A 24690-nucleotide genomic window follows, 5' to 3' on the forward strand; every position below is an offset into this window, starting at 1 on the left:
CAATATTAACAAACTATTTACATTAAGTATTACAGGAGGATCTAAGGGAACACAGAGAGTAGGAATAATTATTTAAGAACCTCAATATCTATTTCCTTCTATGCTTCAAATTGGGTGGGCGATTATATATATATATATATATATATATATATATATATATATATATGTTATATAAAGGCTAGAACTAATATTTTGTTAAGTAGAGAAGAAATTTCTTCCAAAAAGACACTCGAAGCTGGAAGAGCTTCATTCACATCTTGCAGTTCTGACAGTAGTTTTACCCTAGGGTAAGGGAGATCCCTGTTGCCTTTCTATATAGCAAAAAATGCATATGGACTCTTAGAGGTCATACTATAGGACAAAGTGAAATCTACTTCACACCTGTGGCTGAGATGGCCAGTGTCATGAAGGAGTTCTTTGGACCCAGATTTATAAAAGCTAATTATAATGCTAAGGGCAAACAGGGCTATGTACCCCAGAGGTAGGTAGCACCAATAGCTAATACTGAAAAGACCTGTTATATCTTACAGAAAACATTTTATTTTTATGTATTTTAGTGATTTTAGAGAGATAGGAAGGGAGAGGGAGGGAGGGAGGGAGAAGGAGAGAGAGAGAGAGAGAGAGAGAGAGAGAGAGAGAGAGAGAGACAGAGAGAGAGAGAGAGAGAGAAACATCGATTTATTGTTCCACTTATTTATGCATTCATTGGTTAATTCTTGTATGTGCCCTGACTGGGTATTGAACCCACAACCCTGGCATATCAGGACGATGCTCTAACCAACTGAACTACCTGGCCAGAGCCACCAGAAAACATTTTTCCCCCTTTAACTGAAAAAAAAAAAAGCAACATTTAGGACAATAGGGAAAGAACACTTAACATGAAAGCTTGCTAATGGCTCAGAAATATAGTTCGGAATAAGCTAGTTTGTGGGAGAAAGGTCCATTTGATGGTGGACTAGAGAGACCCAGTGGGTTCTAAGCAGCTTCTTATAAGTAACAACTTGAAATGAAGGAAGATGCACATCCTTTCCTGACTCTATCCCTCCATACTGGCTGGCAAGACCTAATAATCAATGGAGTTAATCCAGCAGATGTGCCAGTGTCACTTTAAGGCAAGAGAGAGAAGTGTCCATGGATATAAACCAATGGGTGGGGTATACACTATCTGTATACCATGAGTCATTTGGGACAAAAGTATGTAAAAACTCCTGGAGGTAGGGAAATCAAAAGCCAGCGACTGAGAAGGCCCGATAGCCACTTTGGTGGTTATTCTATTCTGCAATTCTTCATAAGCTGGTAAACTCAAAATTGCTCTCTCTATGGCCAAATGATAATCAGAAAAAGGATGACTTATCAGTAACGTGTTCTGGCTGACTACTCTAAGAGGCGGGGCCACAGAAAACCATTTTGGCAGAGAGGAGCCCGGACGGCTTTCATCATGCTGGCAACAGCATTTGTGTAACAGAGAAAGGACTGTTTTGCAGTTTCCCCCCACCCTCAGGTAACGAGTGCTTTCAGGTCACCTTCTAATTGGAAAAGCTGTGTTTCTGGAGAATGCTCCCAGCACAAGTCCCTTTGTAAAGAACACGGAGATGAGCAACATTTCATCTTTCTCTGCCCAGCTGTTTACTAGAGCCTTTGCAAAGCGATGCAGTGCTAATGGAAAAATGAATCAAGCAACACAACCAACAAAAAATGGCATCATGATACTCATGGCTCTTGAGCCACTCTCCTTTTTCCCAGTCTAGCTACATCATGGGCTATTTTCTGAATGATCCTGCGAGGACATATGACTCTAAGAAGTCACAGAAATAGCCAGTGACTTGGATTGAGGGAAATGTTTCACATGATTTCCTTCATTACTGGGCATGCTTTTCTTCCCAATACTTTGATTAGTGGCATTTTTCTTGCTTATTTATTGAACATATTCCATGGAATGTGGATTGTTTGTCTGCACCCTTCCCCTCTCCCCACAGTCTCCATTCTTCACTAATGATACCCTGGCCTTCTCAGGAGACTAACCTGGTATAATGCATGCTTCCTTTTTATGCTAAATGATAAGCCAGTCAGAGAAAAATAAGTACCACATGATTCCACTAACAAACAAAATAGAAACAGACTCATAGAAACTGACAGCTGTCAGAGGGTATGGGGATTGGGGAGCTGAGTGAAAAAGGTGAAGGAATTAAGTCCCCCCCCAAAAAAAATAAAAAACAAAAAAAAACACCTCATAGACACAGACAACTGTATGGTGATTACCAGAAGGAAAGAGGGTAGCAGTGAAGAAGAGGGTAAAGGGAGATAAATGATGATGGAAGGAAACTTGACTTTGGGTGGTGAACACACAATACAATATATTGATGATGTATTATATAATTGTACACCTGAAACCTATATAATTTTATTAACCAATGTTACCTAATAAATTCAATAAAGTTAAAAAAAGTAAAGAAAAAAAAAAAAAGAAGACACTTTCTCTAACTCTCTGCTAGTATCTCTAAAATCATGACAGGCCCAGTCCCATGCTCTAATGAATTAACGTAGTTAAACTTCTTGCCACATGGTCTTTGTAAAGAGAATTATTTTATTGTCCTAAGTATTAGCAATAATTATCTTTATGCTACCTATTCCAGGTACTTTATACAAAGGGGTCATAATGATTATTGTCTCAATGTAATTTTTAGGCCACTTTCTATTCTTCTAGACATCAGGTTCTTCTTGTGGTAAAATGTCTTTGGTTGAATGTTTGTCTGCAACATCACATGCTACTATAGGCCCTGAGTCTGGGCTAGACTCATCATCCATAACCAAAGAGCTGGGTGAGGATCTCTCACAGGGCGGGGTACCAGGAGAGCACTGCCCGCTACTCTCTCCTTCCTCCTGTGACTTCAGACAAAGCTCCAATGTGCCTTCCACTAGGCTGGATGGAGAGCTACCGCGTGGCTCGGAGACGTGGCTGGGATCGGAGCTGTGCTGCTGGGCTGCCGGCACAGCTGCAAGTCCTGCAGGTGCCCGCAGGGGCATGTCTTTCTGTGTCTCTTGCTGTGGGTTGGCTTCTGGAACCCCAGAAGCATGTGGAGGTGGCTCTGCAGGCCCTGGTAGAGAAGCTATTTTCTTTTCCTCTGGTCTGGCTGCCCTGGCTTTGTTTTTGAGGGACCAGTTTTTTAAACTGGCCATACCATTTCTTAACCATGTGCTGGGATGAAGGGTTACAGAATGCATGTGTGAATGCCGCTCTAAGGTGTCCTTTTTTGTATAAGCCAGGCGGCTGCTGGCCTGCCCAGAGGCGGGACCAGACACTCCAGAAATGAGTCTGGAGCTGCTGAAGTCGGAAGGTTCTCCCTGCTGGCTGTGGGCCTGAAAAGTGCAATCTATTGGGGAGGATGTTTCAGTGGGTGTAAACACGGAATGTTCTGAAATCTGAGAAAAAGCACTGTCTTGGGAGCTCACTGAGGACCCAGATGGGGAGGTGCCTGGGGAGGACAAGCTGGAACAGCTAGTCCTGGGGCAGATGCTTAATCTTGAGGGTAAAAGCTTCTCAGTGCTCTGGCTTGTGGCACCGCTCTTGCCCACCTCGATCCCCATGACCAAGCTCTGGTTAATGAGCTTCTGCCCCTCCATTTGTAAAGACTTGTGCTGCTGGAGATACTCCTCCTCTCCAGGCAAGGGGCCTACTTCATAGCTGGCTTTATTGTGTTTCCTTGAAAAAATCCCCCTGAGATAGCTCAGCTTGGAGTGCTGGTCATTGATGCTGGGCTCTGAGCAGCACCGGTGCCTCCTGGAACTCTTGGGGGCATCTGCTGCATGTGGCGGGGCGTGTCCAGGTGTGTCTGCATCTGAGGGCTGACTCCTGGGACAATCATGTGAGGATATGTAATTGCAAGATGCCACAGAAATGGCCACTGGCTTTGAGGGAGGGAGGAGCTTCACATGGCTTCCTTCATGACCAAAGAAGCCCTTCTTCTTAGCATTTTTATTAGAGGCATTTTTCTTGTTATCAGTGCCTGTGACTAGAGCCTGTTTAAAATACGTCTTACCCTCCTCCTGTGGGGGTTCATTTTGCTTCAGATGGTCCTCACCTTTCTGTGAGAGAATTGCATCACAGCTGGACTTGCGTAGCTTTTTCTGGTAAAACTCCCGGAAAGAGGAAAGCTTTGCATCTCGATAGTCAATGCTGGGCTCCGAGCAGCGCCGGTGTCGCCGAGGGCTTTTCGGAGCATCTTCTGCAGCCATGGACAGAGAGCTGGGTGTGGTTGTGCCGGATGGGGCCCCGGCATGGTCCTGCAGGGTGGCCTCTCCGTACAGCACTGTGACAGTCACCGGCTTGGAATCAAGAGGCCCTTCCATTTGAATGTCTTCATGTTTAGGACGGTCTAAGTCAAAGTCGCTCAGCGTTAAAAGACCTTCCAGCTCGGGCTGGTCGGGGTCATAGTCACTGAGGGTGAGGACGGAGTCCATGCTTCTGCTCCCCTGGCCGAGGGTCGTTACCAAGTCACTGCACGGAGCATCAGCATCCTCATTCAGCTCGTTTTCCAAGCTGTCATAGGAGGAGTCAGTCATTTGTAAGCAAGAGATATCTGCGGGAAATCAAACCATGATAACCTCGTTAAATACTCCAAGTGCATGCTGCCTAAAGAAACAAAAACTGTGATGCTTAGTTTAATTCTCTTTTCATGTAGATTTTTCAAATTTCTATACTTAAGAAAAAAAGATCTTTCACAATCTCTCAATTTGTCAGTGCAGAATACAAAATAAAATTGTTTGGGTGTACTAGATTTATCTCAGTTCCTGAAGAAATGGGCTTTCCTTAAGTAAGATTTCCTCAAAGCAAAGAGACATGTCATAATACCGAGAAATGATACAAAAAAATAAAGGAATCAATGCCAAGTACACCTGGATTCTGAATGAGACTGCCTTCTAGCGTGGCTTGTTGGTGAATACACGAAATTCCCTCTCATGGCAATTATTTACTAACCCTGACAACTTCTCTTTGATAGAGTTCTTTAATATCCATTATTTATTTAATCTTTAAAACAACCATAAAAGTTAGGCATTATGGGTATCCATATTTTATAGATACAGAATCAATGTTCAGTGGCAGAGAATAATTGACCAAAGGTGACATAACTAGTCATTGGTGGTACAGGACTTCACAGTCTGGATGCCGTTGCTTAGAAACGGTTTTAGAGCCACCAGCATCCCGAGTGTCCCAGGGATGCAGAGGAAGGGGAGAAAGAAAAAGCCCGGCTGCCTCTGCAGCCTCTGGGCCTTCTGCTCCAGCTTTAACTCCATTCCTTTGATGCGTATTAGCATTCCTTGTAAAGTTCTGTTTACAAAAAAGATTAACACCAAGTGCTAACAGGTTCCCGAATTGGGGGATCTCTCTTATCTATGTGAACCCCACCAGTGTTCACACCAGCAGGCCTTCTAATGAAGCAGCCCTCGGCCCACTGACCCAGGCCAGTGGCTCCCTTCACCGGAGCTGCTGTGGGATCCAGGACAACCCCTGTCCCACCACCTTCACAGACACGCGTCTATTTCTCATAGGAAAACAATCCAATTAATCACAATACCTGAGGTATTCTCTCTAATGTCACACCTCACTGACACCTCTCCAAAGAGGGAAGTGATTTCTTCTCCAAATATTCTACAGCAATTTTCAATCAGAAATTGAATAAGCAGAGTAACCTGTACAAAAAGGAACAAAATTGAAGTGCCACTTTCCATACAGCATATCTATAAACCATACTTAATATATGAGTGCTGATTTCAACAAAAATGCAAAAGAATCCTGAGAAAAAAATGTCTGTTTTAAAAGTATACAAAAGAGTTTCCCCTAAAAAGCTATGACAAGAGTAATTTGGGGAGAGAAACACATTTTAATCAGTGGACCACATTTATTATTCGTGGTTTTGGCTTAATACTAACATTTTCATCCCAATGGTTCTGTCTTTAAAATTAGGGTAGTTTTACATATTCTCTACAGTGTTTGGGGTAAAGAAATACACTTCGTTATTAAAGCCTGTGAAGCATCACTAGACAGACATATGAATGTATTTCTTTTTTTTTTTTAATATATTTTATTGATTTTTTACAGAGAGGAAGGGAGAGGGACAGAGAGTTAGAAACATCGATGAGAGAGAAACATCGATCAGCTGCCTCCTGCACACCCCCTACTGGGGACGTGCCCGCAACCAAGGTACATGCCCTTGACCAGAATCGAACCTGGGACCTTTCAGTCCGCAGGCCGATGCTCTATCCACTGAGCCAAACCGGTTTCGGCATGAATGTATTTCTTATGTATGAGGCAGTGTCATGGGTCTGGGAAGAGGGCATCCCCTATGGGTTGACTGTGAAGGAGAGAGACAGCTGGGGAGAAAACCTGCATTTTGCCCCACTGCTCTCTCCCCAGGCACTTCCTTCCCGCAGTCTCCCTAAGGGGAGGCTACCGCAGAAGAGGTGAGACTTCACCAGGGAGCTTTCTGCCTCCACTGAGCTGTACTGGAGTCTCGTTGTAGTTTCCCTGCCCCAATAGCTGAGCAAAGGAGCAAACAGAATGTTGGGCGTGCCAGGCACCACAGGGGTGTGGTTTCAAGTAACCACTGTATGAGCAAGGTATTATCACCACCTCCACTTTCCAGAGGAGAAACTGGATCAGTGTAACTAATTTTGCCCAGGAGTGTACATCTGGCAAGTAGTGGGGCTGAGACGTGAACCTTGGCTTGTCTAACTTCAAAGTTCTTGTTTCTTTTCTCCAACCAACTGCTTATCATTCTGTGGTTGAAGTCAGTCACAGTTTTTTTGCCTCTTTCAAGGAAAAAGAGAACTAACCCAACTGCTATCACTTTTCTGCTTCAGAAACCACTTTTCTATAGTTTACCAGGATAGGATAAAACAATTAGTGAACCCAAATTTATGTTCTTTAAGAAAATGTCTTTCAGAATTAATACCCTGAATTTTAGCTTCAAAATGGGGACTCAGTCTCCCAGGGCATAAAAATGAAAAACTTCATTACCTTTTTTGTAAATTCGTTTTCTAATTCTGGGCTGCAGGAAGTAGCAGGCCAAAGAATGCTTGGAGCGATACACACTGCTAAATTAAATGCGGTCATCTGATTGAATGAGGAGTGTTGCTCAATGTTGTGTAGTACCCCAAAAAGGTACCTTAGAAGAACAATATTGGCTCTCGGAAGCTGGTCTAACAGCCTGAAGATAGAAGAAAAAGGCACTCTTTAAGCAAGACATTTCATAAACTATTTGTATAAACAGGCAACCCTCGCTTTCCATGAATTCCTCATGCAAAGCAAAACACAGTCCAGATGTGCAGGAGTTTCAGTAACATGGTACCATGCAAAGTGAGCACTGCCTGTACAGAGAGAGAGAAAATAAGCCTGGGGATTTAGCTATTTATTTTGTACACTGTCTTCACAACTCAATGAAAGTGTAAGAGACTGCACAAAAATGGCTCACAAAAAATGCTACCCAAAATATTTACCTGAAACTAATATAATGTATTTTAATTTAGTTAAATCCTGTAACATTTCAGAATATTCTCCAGCAAAACCCCACAAAATCTTTCTGATGAAACTCAACAACCATTAAACTTAAAGTGCTCCTTTATTTCCAAGTGTATCTCTTGGTGGGAACCCAAACTTGAACTATTAAGACTGCCTAGTTCATTCTGAGAGCTGAGGCTCTGCTACACTAGCTTCCAAAGTCAATTTGTCCCAAGGCTCATCTCACTGGTATCACTTTCACATATAAGTCAAGCTTATGATAGTCTATTTCCTACTGTTCTCCTTTTGTAAATGATAAGAGGTTTTTAAATTATCATCACTGAAAATAATATTTACTACCATCCAGAAAACTTATATGTTGATATCATGGTTGTTGCTTTTTTAAAACAAGAATCTGCAACCAAGAGGAGAAAATTAGTCTGATTCCCGTTGCAAAAACAACAGAGGCATTTCTTCAGTACAATGAACTCACAATGAGTGTAGTTTATAGGGACAGATTATAAAAGATATTGAAACAGACCAAAAGATTGCTGAGTGTGCTCAATGGAAAGTGAGACACTGTCTAGCACACTCTTTGGGTTACCTGGTTTTATGGAGGCCCTAAGCCTTTGAGCTAACTCTACAAACTCTGTAAGTTATTGATGACTTACAGTGCACCTAACACTTGCTCACAGAATTGAAAATTCTGTCTAGTCAAGAGACGAATGATTTATTTGTGCCTTCCCACTACCCCTCAATACCTCAGTAGAGAAAGCCAGTTTTGCATCTATTTATAAATTCATTTCTGATTCAACTACATAAGTTGTGGTAGTTTGAAATCTCCTTTGAACTGGTTGCAATATCTTATCAGTTCTCTCATTAATTAATGATTTAAATGAAATCTTTTACACATGTTCATTTTATATTTATATGAGAGTCATAGTGTTACCTTTTCTTTTTTTTAAGGAAATCATCCTTAACAGTAGGGTGTAAAATTTTAGACAATGAGCCACAAGCACAGAATCTAACCTTCACTATCTCTAAATGGTTTCCACCAAACCATAATGGAAGCAGAGAGTATTTTGTGACAAGGTTTTGCTTTCTGTCTCCAACAGATGTACCCTGTTCTTCTACAGACAAGGGATGTCTATCAATAGCAGGATGTAGATAATAACTTATATTTTAAAATTGTTTGAGAGAAAAACTGTATTGAAGAAGCATATGGAAAAAATGGTATTGGGATTTTTGGACTTTCAAAGAGCTGGAAGTATTGCTTTTTTGATGGACACTTCTTTCTTGCTCTCTTATAATGCAGGAAATATGGAGGGGTTGGGGGTGAGCTCTGCCAGCAGCTTCCTTTGCCTGAGTATAGACAGACGATGCACTCCTTGTGATCAGACTGCATCAGTGCAACTCCCTTTTCCTTGACATTTTTCCAGAACTACCTGCCTCTCTGCAGTGCTCCCACAATGCCCTCTTCCACGTATCTCTTTTACAGCACTGACTATACTGAATTGCAATTGTAATTCTGGCTTTACCTGTGCACTCTACCAGACTGTGAGTTCCTTGAAGGTGGAAATATTCTCTGTGTGAATTTAGTTGGTGAATGAGATATAGAAGGGGTTGTCTGGTTAAATATTTACCAAAATTAAGATCATAAATTGGGTTTATAGTATTGGCTTTTGTCAACTCCTCTCAGATTTATACATATAGAAGGTGTACAATGGTCGTGTGCCATGTTAGTAAGATTAGGGAATAAACAATCATAATAATGACAGTGGCTAGCATAAATCTGTTTTTAAACTGGTCCCCATGGATATCATTACTTCACGAGATGAGCTTATAAAACATATGATTTTTTTAAAAGTATTTTTGAGATCTGACCAAATTAGAATAATTACCTTTGAATTGTATTTATTTTCTCTTCATCATTTCCTTGATCCATTACACAGACCCAGTGGTCATAGAGATCTGATGAGAAAATACTTCTGGGAATATGTCGTAGAAAATCCTGAGAGAGAGGGAAAAATAAATATTTTAAATTATTATTCTCATGCTAAACATGTACTGGAGCGATTATAAAACATTTTGTTGAAAAGAGTTAAGTCTTCCCTTCTTTGGAATACACAGTTCTTGGTGCCAACTCTCCACTAATGTGCACATGTAGAAACACATACTTTGACTTTTTTCTAGCAAAAACCAGAGGAGCAACTGGAGTCTGGATTGTAACAACCTCTTTGGGCTGAAAGTGCCTGTTTGTGTACATTTTAGCAAACTAGTGTATGTGGCAGAGCCTGGCAAATCATCCTAAATCCCCCCATCCCCCTCAAATCACTGGTTCAAAGAAATGCACAAAGATATTGGTGAGGTTCCTAATGTAATTAGCATCCAATCATTCTATACATTATTTACTCATATGTGCCAGGTACTAGGGACAGAGCAGTGAATAAAACGTCATATTCCAGCAGGATTGCGGAGCAATTTCCATCTAGAGATAGTCAGAGTTCCTCCCTTCTGTTCCCCATGGAAGGGCTCTCACTGTTTGGGGAGAAAAAGCATTCCAGGCAGTGGCTGGGCTCTGGGAGCCGGGGAGGCAGCCTGTGCCTGATGTACACTGATTAACATGTGCCCAGCACATCCTCCTCTCTGGCCTTTCAGACTCTGTTCTGCTGAACCATTGGTGGGGCTGGGTGTGGTGAGACCAGATCATAGCGCATATACTTATGGCCAAGGATGTTTGTTGTTTGACCTTTGTTTATAAAAAGCTTACAAATAAACTAAATTTGGTTCTGGTCCTATGTTCATTTCTGTTTTAAGCCAACGCTCTCTGTTGCTTTTGGCATGGTATTTGCAAAGCTAAGCTTGCAAAGTCTGATCTCTACCTCATTAAACTTTAGGCAGAGAAAACTCAATTTCATGTCTAAGCACTGTACCCACGGTTGGCTATCATTCTGCAAGTTCATGGAAAGTGGTGAAAGATGCAATTGAACAATTTAAATATTGCTGGAAAACCAAATCAGCAACTTTACAAAAGACAACACAGCTTGTTACTTACATGTCATGCTTATGTTACTGATATGAAGGCTGAGACACCTCACTGTTATGGTTTGCTGATTACATGTGTCTCTCCCCCAGTAGCTCATGAGTCCCCCAAGGTAGGGGTGGACCCTCACTTTCCACTCGTACACTTCAATGCCAAGCACAGTACCAAACACAGTGGTGGATATTACTGAGCTGTTGCTATTTGCATGTGGACAAATATTAGTGAGGACAAGGGAAGGCCAACTAACTATAACTGAGATGCCAAGATAATTTTAAAAAACCTCTTTGTAGTCATGTCTCCTATCACAATACATTTTTTTAAGAGTGGCGAACAAGCGGGAAGATGACTGATTCTTCCTTTTCTATTATATATTTCTCTGCTCTATTACATCTTCCAGTAGAAATGTACCTGGATACTTGTGACTCAGATGTGTCTTTACAAAAATTACCTCTTTTTGGGTAAAGGCATTGAATTTTCATAATTCCAAACTAATTTTAGTTGCTGCACCTACTTTAAAAGTCAGATTCAAAGAGGCAAACTCTGTTATTTCAAAGTGGGACAGTAACAATAGCACTCTTTTTAAATCTCAGTGGAACACATACTTATGATCTGTCTTGAAGAAAAACATCATTAAATCTTAAACCTACACTTGAAAGATAATAGGTCGTAACATCTCAATGAACTCTCCACAGCTGGAATAACAAGTTATGAAATACAACCGCCATCGCAGCTGAGAAAGGATATGAGAGCTGGTCCTGAATTACAATCACCGACTCCCAGCACTCAGCCTAGTCTCCTGCCCTCCCAAACCAGAGCCCCGGTCACCAGCAGGACTACCAGGCTCATCTGAGATGAGATTCCTGCAGGGCTAAAAATGAACTTTCCCTCAAAGGTCTGTTGGATCAAAGTTACAACGTCTCAAGCAATTTTCTTTCAATTATAGTTTGAAGAGTTGAGCTTATACTTAAACAAAACCAGCAGAAGTAAAACATTAAAGGTAACCTAAAGTAGCACTTCCAAATAGTCTTAAAAACAAGAAACAAAACAAAAACTCAAAAACTTTAACTTTTGGCAAAAAGTATGTCCTTTCCTGCAGCCACTTAGAAGAAATGAGAGTAAAATGCAGTTACATGGTTATAGAATGTCAACTACTTGTAACCTATTTAACCAGACTTTCAATCATTTGCATTAGATTTTGTCCTTTGCTTATTTTTGTACAAGTAATACTTCTCCAATTTGGAATGCAGTCGAACTCTTCTAGGATTATACTTTTGTAATAGCCTCAATAATTTAGCACAAAATCTTAAGAAGTGTGGCCCTGTGAAGAATAGCATGGTAAGGAAAATGTTCTAAAACAAAGGCTTTAGCTTCTTAAATTAAGAGATGGGAGAAAGTCTAATTAGATGATTAAAAAAGAAAAAGTCATTGTGTGTGTATACTCGTATGTATCTCCCAGACATATATCTGGCCGCGCACACCATGCATATCTTTATTGTGTTCCAGGGCTGAAGAGTAATCACAGACCCTGTGCAATACAAACTGGATGAGCTGGCCTCCAGCTTCCCGGTTCTTCTGAGTGCTCTTTACAGCCTCTAGCAGGGTTAAGAGCAGACATGGCCCATTTACCAAGAATCATCTGACTGTGCATTAAGTCATAAAGAAGGATTCTGTAAGCAGTTCCCCACCCCACAGGGTAGGAGTAGGGTGTGCGAGAGTCTTCTTCACCATGTTTTCCTTAATTTGGTTTTTATGCTCCTGCCCGGGGATGTGGCCAGGCCTTGTCTCTGCCCTGGCAAGGTGCTTCCCACCCAGCTGGGAGATGGAAGCCTCAGGCAGGTCTGCAGAAGCTACCCCTAAGGTCAAAAGCTCTGCTAAAAGCTGGTTTTGACTCTACATTTTCAAAAAATGTGAGGCATTTTCAAGAATGTGGGAGGAAAACATTTTAGAAGTGCTCTAAGCCAAGTGTGGATGTGACTTAAGTAACCATGGGGTGCGGGTGAGAACCGTAAAAATGTCAGGGAAGGCTTTTATAAAAGGAGGCCGAGTTCAGCGCCACTCCTGCCCCACTTTTACTTTAAAACACATTAGGGACAAGGAAGGCACCACGACTGCATCAATGAATGGAAGTTTCAGGGGCCTCAGAGAGCAATTTTTGTTTCGGTTGTTAGGCAAATGCTTGTTTGGTATAGTAAACTTCTTTTTCAAAGTTTAATAAAGTATATTTTTGAAATAACTGCATTTCTTAGGAAGGTAGTGAGATTGTGAGGAAGTCATCATAGCTAGGATGTTTGTTCTGTTAAATGTGCTGTATGTGTTTTGATTATTTTAAATTTAACTTAATTTATATTTTTTTGCATGGGGTAGCAGAAGTCATGATGAAAAGAGTGGAGTGGGATAGAAAAACTTAAAAAGTACGTCTGACATGACATGCCATGCCATTCATTGGCCGTGGCTTTTAAAGGACAATCTTGACTTTGTGAAGTACTTTTAACACTTTTTAGGTTCTAATCTATTATGGTTCTTTGCAGATGGGAATAATGTCAAAATGAAAGGAACCAGTTGTTTCTCCAGAGGTGCACTGTGGGGTGATGGAGGGAAAACTCCTACCTTCAGAACAGACGCTATCACAAAAATGGATTCACAGTCCAGGCGCACGTCTGCTCCCGCGTCCAGCTTCTCCTTCAGCTCTCTGCACAACTTCACATTGGCGGACTGTCTGAAGATGCCTTTTGTGAGGGGTCCTTTTTGATTAAGGAAAAAAAGCATATCCTATGGGGAAACAAAGGGGAAAAAGGCACTTAACACATACCAGCAGTCTCTCTCTGCCAGAGGCAAGGGTGGATGAGGGGACGGCTCTGGGGATCCAGCCGGATGGACTGCTAGAGGAATTAGTCAACTTATTTTTTGGTATTTCTAAATCTCTGTTGTTCCATTTATTCAACATCTAAAAACCATTTTACCTCAAACACTTGCTTTAAGGAGACTGTCTTGTTTCAATGAATCAACGGCCACTTTAAACTCAGATTTCTTTGCTTTAAGGTTTCTGTCACCTGGTCTCTTCTATCTCACTACTCTCTCCCCATTATTCTCCAATACAAACTCTTTTACCCAAATATGGAAATATTATTGTCAAACTCATTCTCCACTTGCTTATCTTTCTTTTAATGCATCTCCATACTTCATTCTACTTCCTGTATTTACTTCCTTCTTTCCCTCCAGGAGGCTTTCTCCATCCCAGTCCATTCCGGCCATATTTCATATTTCATTTTGCTTTCTTTCAAGCTGTACATCTTCTGCCTTCAGGGCAGGAAAAGAATGGGTGTTGGAGACAAGCAACCCATGGGATTTGAAACCTAATTATAGCACATATTTACTGTGTGATCTAGTATAAACTTAAGGCTTTAAAATAAATTTGTAAGGGAGGGATGATGACGATGACGATGATGATGATGATGATAACTACCCCCTAACTCTGTTGTGCAGAGGAATCGATAGAGTGGCTAGGCTAGTGTCTAGCACTTACAGATGCCCAATATACCATAAAATGCATACATCTAGTAGAGTACATGGAGGACACTGGATACTCAATAAATGTTGCTTAACAATGGTCATTTGGAGATAAGACAAATGCAGTGGTTTTCACCTGATCCGCTCTATACAGGTGAAAGATAACTAAATGCCAGAGGATGTATCTTTATATGTAAATACTTGAAATACAAATAAAACACATGTAAGATTTATAAAAAGCATATGATTGAATAGTCTCTGCTGCTAAAGGGATTAAAGGAGATTTTTAGAACAATGCAGAATTCAAGAAAGGAAGTGAGAGAAATGTGAGGGATAATGCAAACTCTCTACCAAGCAAATTCTAATCTATTTGAGCAGTTTACGTGGTTCTTTTCTAAGACAAGGAGATTAGATGATCTCTTCCTATTATGTCTAACGTACGATTCTGTTAATAGCTAATCAGATTTTTATTTTTTGAAGTAATAATAATAAATATTATCAGCCAAAGCCATGGGTGTCTATATTTCCATTTGGGTATAGATTTGCCTCTCAGAGCTCTCTCCTTCCCCAAATCTCCCTTCCCATTGGTGTTCCAGGACAGAATGAGACTTACCAAGACAGGTTTGGGCAGATTGTCATTCTCACAGATATTTGGCAGAGACACTCCAAAGAGCTGTCCTGTCATAGGAGAGGTTGGGGACATGGGCAAGTTATCCAGGTGAGTGCCAGAACCCCGCCAAAAGGCCCAATTGATGATAGATCTTCTCCTTTTAAAAGTCTTCTGACCCGAATCTAAGGAAGAAGTGAGGTAGAAAAACCAGTTTAACTCACTTTACCTTATTTCTACAGTTTCTATTTTTATGTTACATTCATTACTGTGACTCAAAGAGAAAAACTGCTTACAGGCATCCTCTGTTACTGTTAATTCACTATGAAATTTCATTATAATATTTTATAAATTAAGAATCAAATGTTTGGGTTATCGCCCTACTCGTTTTTGGAACATCACTGGTTTATTTACATGAGTTTTGGCACTGAATTCTCAAAGGTGAAAGAAAGGGTCCCTTATTGTACTGTAACAGCTTAAAGCAAAAAGTATATATGTTTCATGCCAACACATAAAGATGAGACTGGGCACACAAAAAAGTTGAAGATATTAAATTAGACTACAATTAAATAGTGAGACAGAGAGGATGAGGAGGAGGAGGAAGAAGAAGAGCAGGAGGAGGAGGAGGAGGAGAAAAATTGATGGATGTGCACAGGATTTGATAGCTACAAGGACAGCTCTTTAAGGATTCCTTCAGACCTTTCTGCCACTCTCTCCTGTCCTATAGCGTCAACATCTACACACAATACCAACTATAAACTCTGGACAAAAATTTTAAAAAGCCTACCTGAAGCACTAAAGAGGGACCAAAAGAAGGGAAATACTAGTGCTTGAGATAAAAGTTGACACTTTGGAGGAAGGGAATGGCATGGCACTGGGTAAGTTTTCTATTCTTACAGCCTTTAGCCTGAAGACAGGCCCCAGGATGGTGGGGTGACTAAAATTTGGAGAGAAACCAGCACTCCCACTGGCTTGGAGAACTAGAGAATGGAGGGGAGGTTTCCACAGCAGCTGTAAGTCCTAGAAGGAGAAAACTAAATAGTATTAGGTAGCTGGTAAATAAGGCCCCCAGGCTCTGTCTCAGAATGAAAATTAATTTACCGTAAACTGGTCGCTAGGGCCGCCCGACTGGCGTCTAGCAACCAGTGACGTTATGCGGAGTCCTGACATCACTGCTGTGTGGAGGCGGAGCGGAGGTCGGAGTGAGTGGTGAGCGCGGGGCAGGAGAGAGGAGGAGACTTTCGCAGATGCGTGTAGAAGAACAGGAGGATTAGAGCGGACGGGACACGGTGAAGGTGGTGAGTGCTGGTCTGTCTCTGGTGACACTACCTGATGCTCGCGGCCGCCTTCATGATGACTGAAGGTTCTCAGTCATTGGCAGACCCTGCTCCAGCCCAGATCCAGGCCCCAGCAAGCCCAGTGACAGTCCCCAGGCAGGCCCCAGGGGGTAAATGTCTGATAAAGGGGTAGGGGGGATGTCTGGTGAAGGTGTTCAGTGGCACAGGGGTAGGGGGAGGGGGATCACTTAAAATGACACAGGAGGATCAGAGGGGGCAATCAAAATGACACAGGAGGATCAAAAGGGGTTACTAAAATGGTAATCCCCCCTCTGATTCTCCTGTGCCATTTTGATTCCCCCCTCTGATCCCCCCTGTGTCATTTTGAGTGATCCCCCTCCCCCCACCTTGATACCCCAATTCCTTTTTTTTTTACCCCTAGAAATGAGCGCAAAAAGAAAAAGCTACTCCGTGGAGTACAAGAAAGGAATCGTGGAAGACTCTTGGGGCCAAAATCTTACTGCTTTCTGCAAAGAGAAGATGTTGAGTATCCGATTGGTCCAAAAATGGTGAGCTGAGTATGGTAACCTCATTGAACAAGTGGACAAGGGAAATGCTAAAAAGCGCAAGTGTGGATCAGGTCGGCAACCATTATTTTCCGAGCTGGAAGACCTGATCTGAAAAAAGGCTTTGGTTGTGAATAGGGCTCAGATTCAAGAATTTGCCCTTGCAATGGCACCACAGTTTGACATAGCCCCCGAAGACTTCAAAGCATCACAACACTGGCTGGATAATTTCCTTCAGCGAAGTGAACTGTCTTTAAGAAGATCTACAACATTGTTTAGGTTGGAAGATACTCAAGTTATTAAGCGAGCACTTGCATTCAAGTCCTTTATTGATGATGCTGACTTCTCTAAATACAATCTTTCCAACATGATTGCTATGGATGAAACTGCAGTGTTTATGGGCCAATCATCTCAAACAACAATTGAACAGCGGGTTGCCTCCTTGGCGTACATTCCCTCCACTGCTTACGAAAGTGCACGTGTTTCCTGTATTTTGGCAATTCGTCTGGATGGCACTAAAATCCCACCTTTAATCATTTCTAAGGGCAAGAAGGAAAAGATTGAACGTGTTTTGGGCGTTTTCATTCTTGGAACTGAAAAAGCCTGGGCCACACAAGCAGTTATAAGGAAGTGGGTCGATTTAATGCTGCCGCTTGTTATGCGAGGGAGCCAAAGAGGTCTGCTAGTCTGGGATGCAGCCAGCACTCACCGTGCTAAAGACATGAAGACATTTTTTCATGAAAGAAAAATAGATCAGATAATGATTCCTGCAGGAATGACGGCCTATCTCCAGACTCTTGATATTGCAATAACAAGCCATTCAAAGACAATTTGCGCATGGAAATTAATGACTACATTGAAAATAGAATGGAGAGAAATCAGCGTGGAAACTTTGTGAAACCTAAACTGCAAGAAGTTGTGACTTGGGTGAAAAATTCATGGGAGAAAATCACTGACAGTTGCATTGCAAATGCACTGCAAGCAGGCTACCTTGACAAGAAGTACTCATTTAAAGACAGTGCTATTGCTAAACATGAGAGATTTGGTCCACTGATTCTGAAAGAAATGGAGTCACAAGAAATTCACCAGGAAATTCAGGAATTGGATTGTTATGATGATGTTTCAGAAGGTGATGACATGATTGTCATTGAATAAATGAGTAAATTCTTGGTACTATAGGATTCACAGTTTGTCTGGTTTGTGTTGACAACTACTGTACTACTGTACCATATACAGGTAATAAATTTCCTTTATTTTCTTTTAACAATAAATGTGTACCGTATTCTTCATGGAAAAATAAGACATCCCCTGAAAATAAGACCTAGCGTGTCTTTGGGGGCAAAAATTAATATAAGACACTGTCTTATTTTCGGGGAAACACGGTAGAATCATACAGCAAACAGGTAGAAGAAAAATGTTGCATTCTATATTTTACCATCTACCATAAAAATTCAGGTCCATTAGTCCTGGGTCTGAAGCACATGTGGCAGGTGAGCCTGCAGTGGGTGCAGGACTGGGAGTCCAGTTCAGTCTAGAACCTCAGGAGCTACGTCAGACCACTCTCCAATGATGCCACTTCAAACCCAGAGTTCAGCTTCACTCAAGTTTTCCCATAATAGGTGAGACCAAGCCACTCAATCTTCTGTATAACTTCTCTGTTCTATATACCGGACTAAGCCCTGCTATGAATCCCAGGACTAAAGCAAGCTCACAATCTAATGAGACATGTAAAGAAATCATTATAATGTAATTTTTATGTGTTACATGAGAGATGTAAAAACTGTTCTAGAGACACAGAGAAGAGGGCCACTACCTGTCTGAAGGAACAAAGATCTCCTGGAAGTGATTTGAGTTGGGTCTTGAAATCAGATCCCTAATGTTTATATCCTGAACCCCTAATTAACACTACAGCTGTTTCACTGGGGACTAGCCACCCCAAAACTGAGTTACAGTGATCTAAGTCACAGGGGTAGCCTTCTGAGAGGTCTACTGCTACTCTGTTTTCAGTATGATACTTCACTATTTAGATTTCCCCACACTGAGGCAAAATTTGAACAACAGATTGAAGATAACTATGCTCACCTCTGGTTATTTTGGATAATTGCGATATTTCCCTTAAGCTAACTAGAGAAAGCCTACCTCAGAAATGGTGATACAAAGTTAAGTCTTTCTTCTAGCTGTGGCTTTTAGAATTCTCGACCTTGCTTATAGGTCAAATTAATTAAAATAAAATTGACAAGAGACCCAGAGAAATAATTTGCAAAGCATGGGTATAAAGATATAAGAGTAAAATATTATTCTCCTCAGCTTAGTTATAAAGGTAATGTTCCCTCTGTATCTTTAATCAGTAACAATAGACTTATTAATAAATTCATTCATTCAAAAATATTTTAGTTCTTATTTACATATGTTAGGCACTATTCCAGGTGCTGGAAACACAGCAGTGAACAAAGCAGACCAAAAGCTCTCCCTTCATGGAGCTCACATTTTAGTGGATGGAAAACTACATCTCTATATTACCCCTTCAAAATGGCCCACAGATGTGAGTAAAAAACCTTAAATTTCAGAACTCAATTTACCATTATGGGAGAACAGATGAATGGTTCAAATATAAGGTAAGTTTTTACAGCTGATATTGGCAAGATGCCTGATAAATTCAATAAAAAGTTGGGCAGTGATGTTGAGCATTTTTTCATGTGTCTACTAGCCATCTGTATGTTCTCTTTGGAAAAGTGTCTATTCAGGTCCTTTGCCCATGTTTTAAATGGATTATCTTCCTTTTGTTGAGTTGTATACGTTCTTCATATATTTTGGAAATTATCACCTGTATCATTGGCAAATATGTTCTCCCATACACTTGATCCCCTTTTCATTTTGTTGATTTTTTATTTATTTATTTTGCTGTGCAAAAGCTTTTTAGTTTGATGTAGTCCCACTTGTTTATTTTTTCCTTTGTTTCTCTTGCCCTAGGAGATGTACTGTGAAAATTCTGCTACATAAGATGTCTAAGATTTTGTTGCCTATGTCATCTAAGATTTTTATGGTTTCATGACTTACATTTCAGTCTTTTATCCATTTTGAGTTTATTCTTGTGTATGGTGTTAAGTAGTTTCACTTTTTTGCATGTACCCATTCAATTTTCACAACACATTTATTGAAGAGACTGTCTTTATTCCATTGTATGCTTTTGCCTCTTTTGTAAAATATTAATTGACCACAAAGGTGTGGATTGATTTATGGAATCTCTGTTCTGTTCCATTGATCTATATGCCTATTCTTATGCCAGTCCCAGGCTGTTTGATTACAATGGCCTTGTAGTATAGTTTGATATCTGATTCTGTGATCCCTTCAACTTTGTTCATCCTAAGATTGCTGTAGTTATTTGGGGTCTTTTTTGGTTCCATATAAATTTCTGAAATGTTTGTTCTGGATCTGTGAAATATGCCATTGGTGTTTTAATAAGAATTGCATTGAAACTATAGACTGCTTTTGGTAGTAAGGGCATGTTAATTCTTCTAATCCATGAACACAGTATATGCTTCTACTTATTTGTATTTTCCTCATTTTCTTTCTTCAATGTCCTATAGTTTCCCAAGTACAGGTCTTTTACCTCCTTGGTTAAATTTATTCCTGGGTAGAGTACCTTATTTCTTGGTTGCAATAGTAAATAAGATTGTTTTCTTAGTTTCTCTTTCTAATAGTTCATTATTGGTGTATAAAAATGCCATCTATTTCTGGATATTGATTTTTGTATCCTGCTACTTTGTCAAATTAATTTACTAGATCTATTATGTTTTTGGTGGAGTCTTTAGGGATTTCTATGTACAATATCATGTCATCTGAGAATAATGACAGTTCTACTTCCTCCTTTCTAATTTGGATACCTTTTATTTCTTTTTCTTGTCTGATTACTGTAGCTAGGACTGCCAGTACTATACTGAATAAGAGTGGTGAAAGTGGACATCTCTGTCTTGTTCCTGATCTTAAGGGGATCACTTGTAGTTTTTGCCCATTGAGTCTCATGTTGGCTGTGTGTTTGTCATATATTGCCTTTATTACATTGAGGTATGCTCCCACTATTCCCACTTTACTGAGATTTTAGCATAAATGTGTGCTGAATTTTATCAACTGCTTTTTCTGTATCTATTAATATAATCATGTGATTTTTATCTTTTATTTTGTTTATGTGATGTATCACATTTATTAACTTGCAAACATTGTACCAGCCTTGCATTCCTGGAATAAATCCCACTTGGTCATGGTATATGATCTTTTTAATATACTGTTGTATCTGATTTGCTAATATTCTGTTGAGGATTTTAGCATCTATGTTCATCAGAGATATTGGCCTATAAAATCTTTCTTTGTAGTGTCTTTATCTGCTTTTGGAATTAGGATAATGCTAGAAAAATGCTCAACATCACTAATTATCAGAGAGATGCAAATTAAAACTACAATGAGATATCACTTCACAGTTGCCAGGATTGCTACTATCAATAAATCAACAAAGAACTAGTGCTGGTGAGGATGTGGAGAAAAGGGAACCCTTGTGCACTCTTGGTGGGAATGCAGACTGGAGCAGCCACTTTGGAAAACAGTATGGAGTTTCCTCAAAAAATAAAAAAATGGAACAGCCTTTTGAACCAGAGATTGCACTTCTGGAAATATATCCTAAGAATCCCCAACACCAATCAGGAAGAATATATGCACCCCTATGTTTATAGCAGTGTTATTTACAATAGCTAAAATCTGGAAACAGCCCAAGTGCCCATCAGTAGATGAGTGGATAAAAAAGCTGTGGCCCATTTTACACAATGGAATGCTACACGGCTATAAAAAAGAAGCAACTGTTTTGAGACAGCATGGATGGACTGTATGCTAAGTGAAATAAACCAGTGAGAGAAAGACAAATATCATATGATCTCACTTATATGTGAAATCTAATAAACTAATGAATAAAATATAACCAGAGGCCTGGATACATGGAACAGACTGGTAGCTGTGAGAGGGAATGGGGTTGGGGGGAGGGACTGGATGAAAGAAGGTGAAGAGATTAGCCAAAGAACATATATGCATAGCCCATGGACACAGACAACAATCTGGTGATGGCCAGAAAGATGGGGAGTGGAGGCTGGATGGAGGTGGGTAAAGGAAGGGGAAAATGGGGAACATCTGTAATAGTGTCAACAATAAAAACAGTTAAAAAAAGATAAAGTTGGATGTTCATGTGTGGGGAGGTGTATATAAAATAGCTGCCACTGTTCATTGGTCCCCCCGTTGGTACGGAAGGCAGTTACAGAAACTCAGCATTGATTTTCTGCTTTCTCATTAACACTTGTTCGTATCCTTTTTCTTCTATTTCTTATACAATCTTACCTTCAGATTGATTGAGGGCTTAAAGCTCAAACTTGGGCTAAGGGTAAATGACAGTCCTATGCTGAACATCACTATCATTTTTTATGAAGGGGCGGGTAAGAGATGGCTATGAGACAGGGAATTCAGATTAGATTAAGGGGAGATTTCTGTGGAAATCACTTAGTCTCGCATACTCATCAGTACCAAATCCACATAGGGCATCAAAGTCTCCTGGCCGCCATCACGGACAGCCTCCTTTTTTATAATAAAACTATTTAGGGGAACATACAGTGCAATGTGTTACAGTACAAAGGAGGCATTGAGGCACCTGCAGCACTGCCTCCTGCCTCTGGCTCTATAGTGGGCATGAGGTTAAAGGGGAAAGAATAGTGACGACAGAAGGAACTACTGATTCTAAGTTAGTCACACCTACTGCTGATTTTTAAAATATCTTCAAAACATTCCCTTCAAAACACTTAGCAAATTCAAATGAAAAAATACCTCATCTGGCTGAAGTCTGGGTCTTTGTCTTTGTACAAACTTTGTTTTTAGGAGTAAAAACTTTTGCTGATAAAAGGCTCAATGAAGGAAGAGCAGCGACTCACCGCTCAGCTGCTGGGCCGCAGCCAGGCGGCTGGGCTTCAGGGTGAACTGGCACTGCATCTCCCGGGGCAGCTGCTCCATGAGGAAGGGCTCCTGGAGGCTGGAAGGGCTGGTGGAGTCCTTTGCCTCCTGTGTCAGGAGGGCAGTGTCTCGAAGATGGCTCATTTTGATTCCGTAGGGATACTCATGCCCTGCACAAAGAAAGATCTAAATGTGGACCTTATGCTGACTGGTACTCTGAGCACGTGTGCTACATACTGGAATGGACTGCACTTTGCCCCTGGGACTTCTGGTATAAAGAGTCCTTTTGTTGACTGAATGATCACCATGCACACTCTTACAGCTGGAGACCACTGTATAATGCAGGTGGCCCTACCAAAGTAGTGTTAAGGGGATGGGGGAGAGGGGGGAAAAAGCTAATCTTTAAAGAGTATTTTACTTGGAATGCACAGATTGGTGTGTGAGTTGCACAATGTTGATGCTTCCTATGTTTCCATCTAAGAATATTTAAAAGTATTCCAGTTTTGCGTTGATGCTAACTATATCTGCAAATCTTCAGCAAATCTTTTTTAAATTTTTTTTATTTTTAATTTTATTTTTTAAAATAAATCTTTATTCAGATTTTTACAATATTACAATTGTTTCTCCTTTTTCCCCCCATAGCTCCCCTCCACCCGGTTCCCACCCCACCTTCTGCCCTTACCTCCCCCTCACTGTCCTCATCCATGGGTGTATGATTTTTGTCCAGTCTCTTCTTCCTGAACCCCCCCATACCCCTTTCCCCCTGAGAATTATCAGTCCACTCCCTTTCTATGCCCCTGATTCTATTATATTCACCAGATTATTCTGTTCCTCAGGTTTTTAATTCACTTGATTTTTAGGTTCACTTGTTCATAGATATGTATTTGTTCATAATTTTTATCTTTACTTTTTTATTCTTCTTCTTCTTTAAGAATACCTTTCAGCATTTCATATACTACTGGTTTGGTGGTGATGAAATCCTTTAGCTTTTTCTTATCTGTGAAGCTCTTTATCTGCCCTTCAATTCTGAATGATAGCTTTGCTGGGTAGAGTAATCTTGGTTGTAGGTTCTTGCTATTCATCACTTTGAATATTTCTTGCCACTCCCGTCTGGCCTGCATAGTTTCTGTTGAGAAATCAGCTGACAATCGTATGGGTGCTCCCTTGTAGGTAACTAACTGTTTTTCTCTTGCTGCTTTTAATATTCTCTCTTTGTCTTTTGCTCTTGGTATTTTAATTATGATGTGTCTTGGTGTGGTCCTCTTTGGATTCCTTTTGTTTGGGGTTCTGTGCGCTTTCTGGACTTGTAAGTCTATTTCTTTCACCAGGTGGGAGAAGTTTTCGGTCATTATTTCTTCAAATAGGTTTTCAGTATCTTGCTCTCTCTCTTCTTCTGGCACCCCCATAATTCTGATGATGGTACGTTTGAAGTTGTCCCAGAGTCTTCTTACACTATCTTCAACTTTTTGGATTTTTTTTTCTTTTTGCTTTTTCGGTTGAGTGTTTTTTGCTTCTTTGTATTTCAATTCTTTGACTTGATTCTTGTGTTCCTCTAGTCTGTTGTTGGGTTTCTGTATAATATTTTTTATTTCAGTCAGTGTATGTTTAATTTCTAGTTGGTCCTTTTTCATATCTTTGAGGGTCTCATTATATTTATTGGCCTTTTCTAGGATATTCTTGAAAAGCCTTATAACCGTGGTTTTGAATTCTATATCCAGTTGTTTGTTCTCCTCCATTTCTTTTGTTTGTGATCTGTTTCTTTGATGCCGCATTTTCACTGCTTCCCTGAGTTGGTAGGGTAGATTTGTGTGCTGGGTTTCCTATATGGCCCAGTGGGTCGGCCTCCCCAGTTAACCTGAGGTGGACACTCTTGGTGCACCCCTTTGTGGACTGTGTGTACAGCCTTGTTGTAGTTAAGTCTTGATTGTTTTTGGTATCACTGGGAGGAATTGACCTCCAGGCCAGTTGGCTGTAAGGATCAGCTGTGTCTATGCTGGGAGAAGTTCGGTGCTGGAGACAGCCTTATTGGATTAGACTTGCCAAATTGCAATAGCCTCTGTGCTCAGCTTAGATGGGGTGGAGTCTCAGGGCGGAGCAGACAGTCTTGGCTTCCAGTCAGCCTTGCCCTTGCGCGCGTGCGCGCCTCCAGACCTCTGCCTTCCCTGGCTCCCGAGTCTCCGCCCAAGAGTCCAGATTCCCCCCTGTAAGAGCGTGGG

General features: G+C 40.8%; 1 protein-coding gene across 1 annotated transcript in view; it reads right to left on the reverse strand.

The window, feature by feature from the left end:
* Window positions 1-570: 570 nt before the first annotated feature.
* ARHGAP20 (Rho GTPase activating protein 20) overlaps window positions 571-24690 on the reverse strand; it is a 95170-nt gene continuing 71050 nt past the window's right edge. The window contains exons 9-15 of the mRNA XM_080640494.1: window positions 22456-22644; window positions 14659-14837; window positions 13146-13307; window positions 9397-9506; window positions 7016-7205; window positions 5574-5688; window positions 571-4577 (exon numbers count right to left, since the gene is read on the reverse strand). Coding sequence (XP_080496620.1) covers window positions 2701-4577; window positions 5574-5688; window positions 7016-7205; window positions 9397-9506; window positions 13146-13307; window positions 14659-14837; window positions 22456-22644 — 2822 coding nt within the window. The 3' untranslated portion in view covers window positions 571-2700. The remainder of the gene's footprint in view (window positions 4578-5573; window positions 5689-7015; window positions 7206-9396; window positions 9507-13145; window positions 13308-14658; window positions 14838-22455; window positions 22645-24690) is intronic.

This window comes from Plecotus auritus, assembly GCF_963455305.1.
Source record: "Plecotus auritus genome assembly, chromosome: 9".
Lineage (NCBI taxonomy): Eukaryota > Metazoa > Chordata > Mammalia > Chiroptera > Vespertilionidae > Plecotus > Plecotus auritus.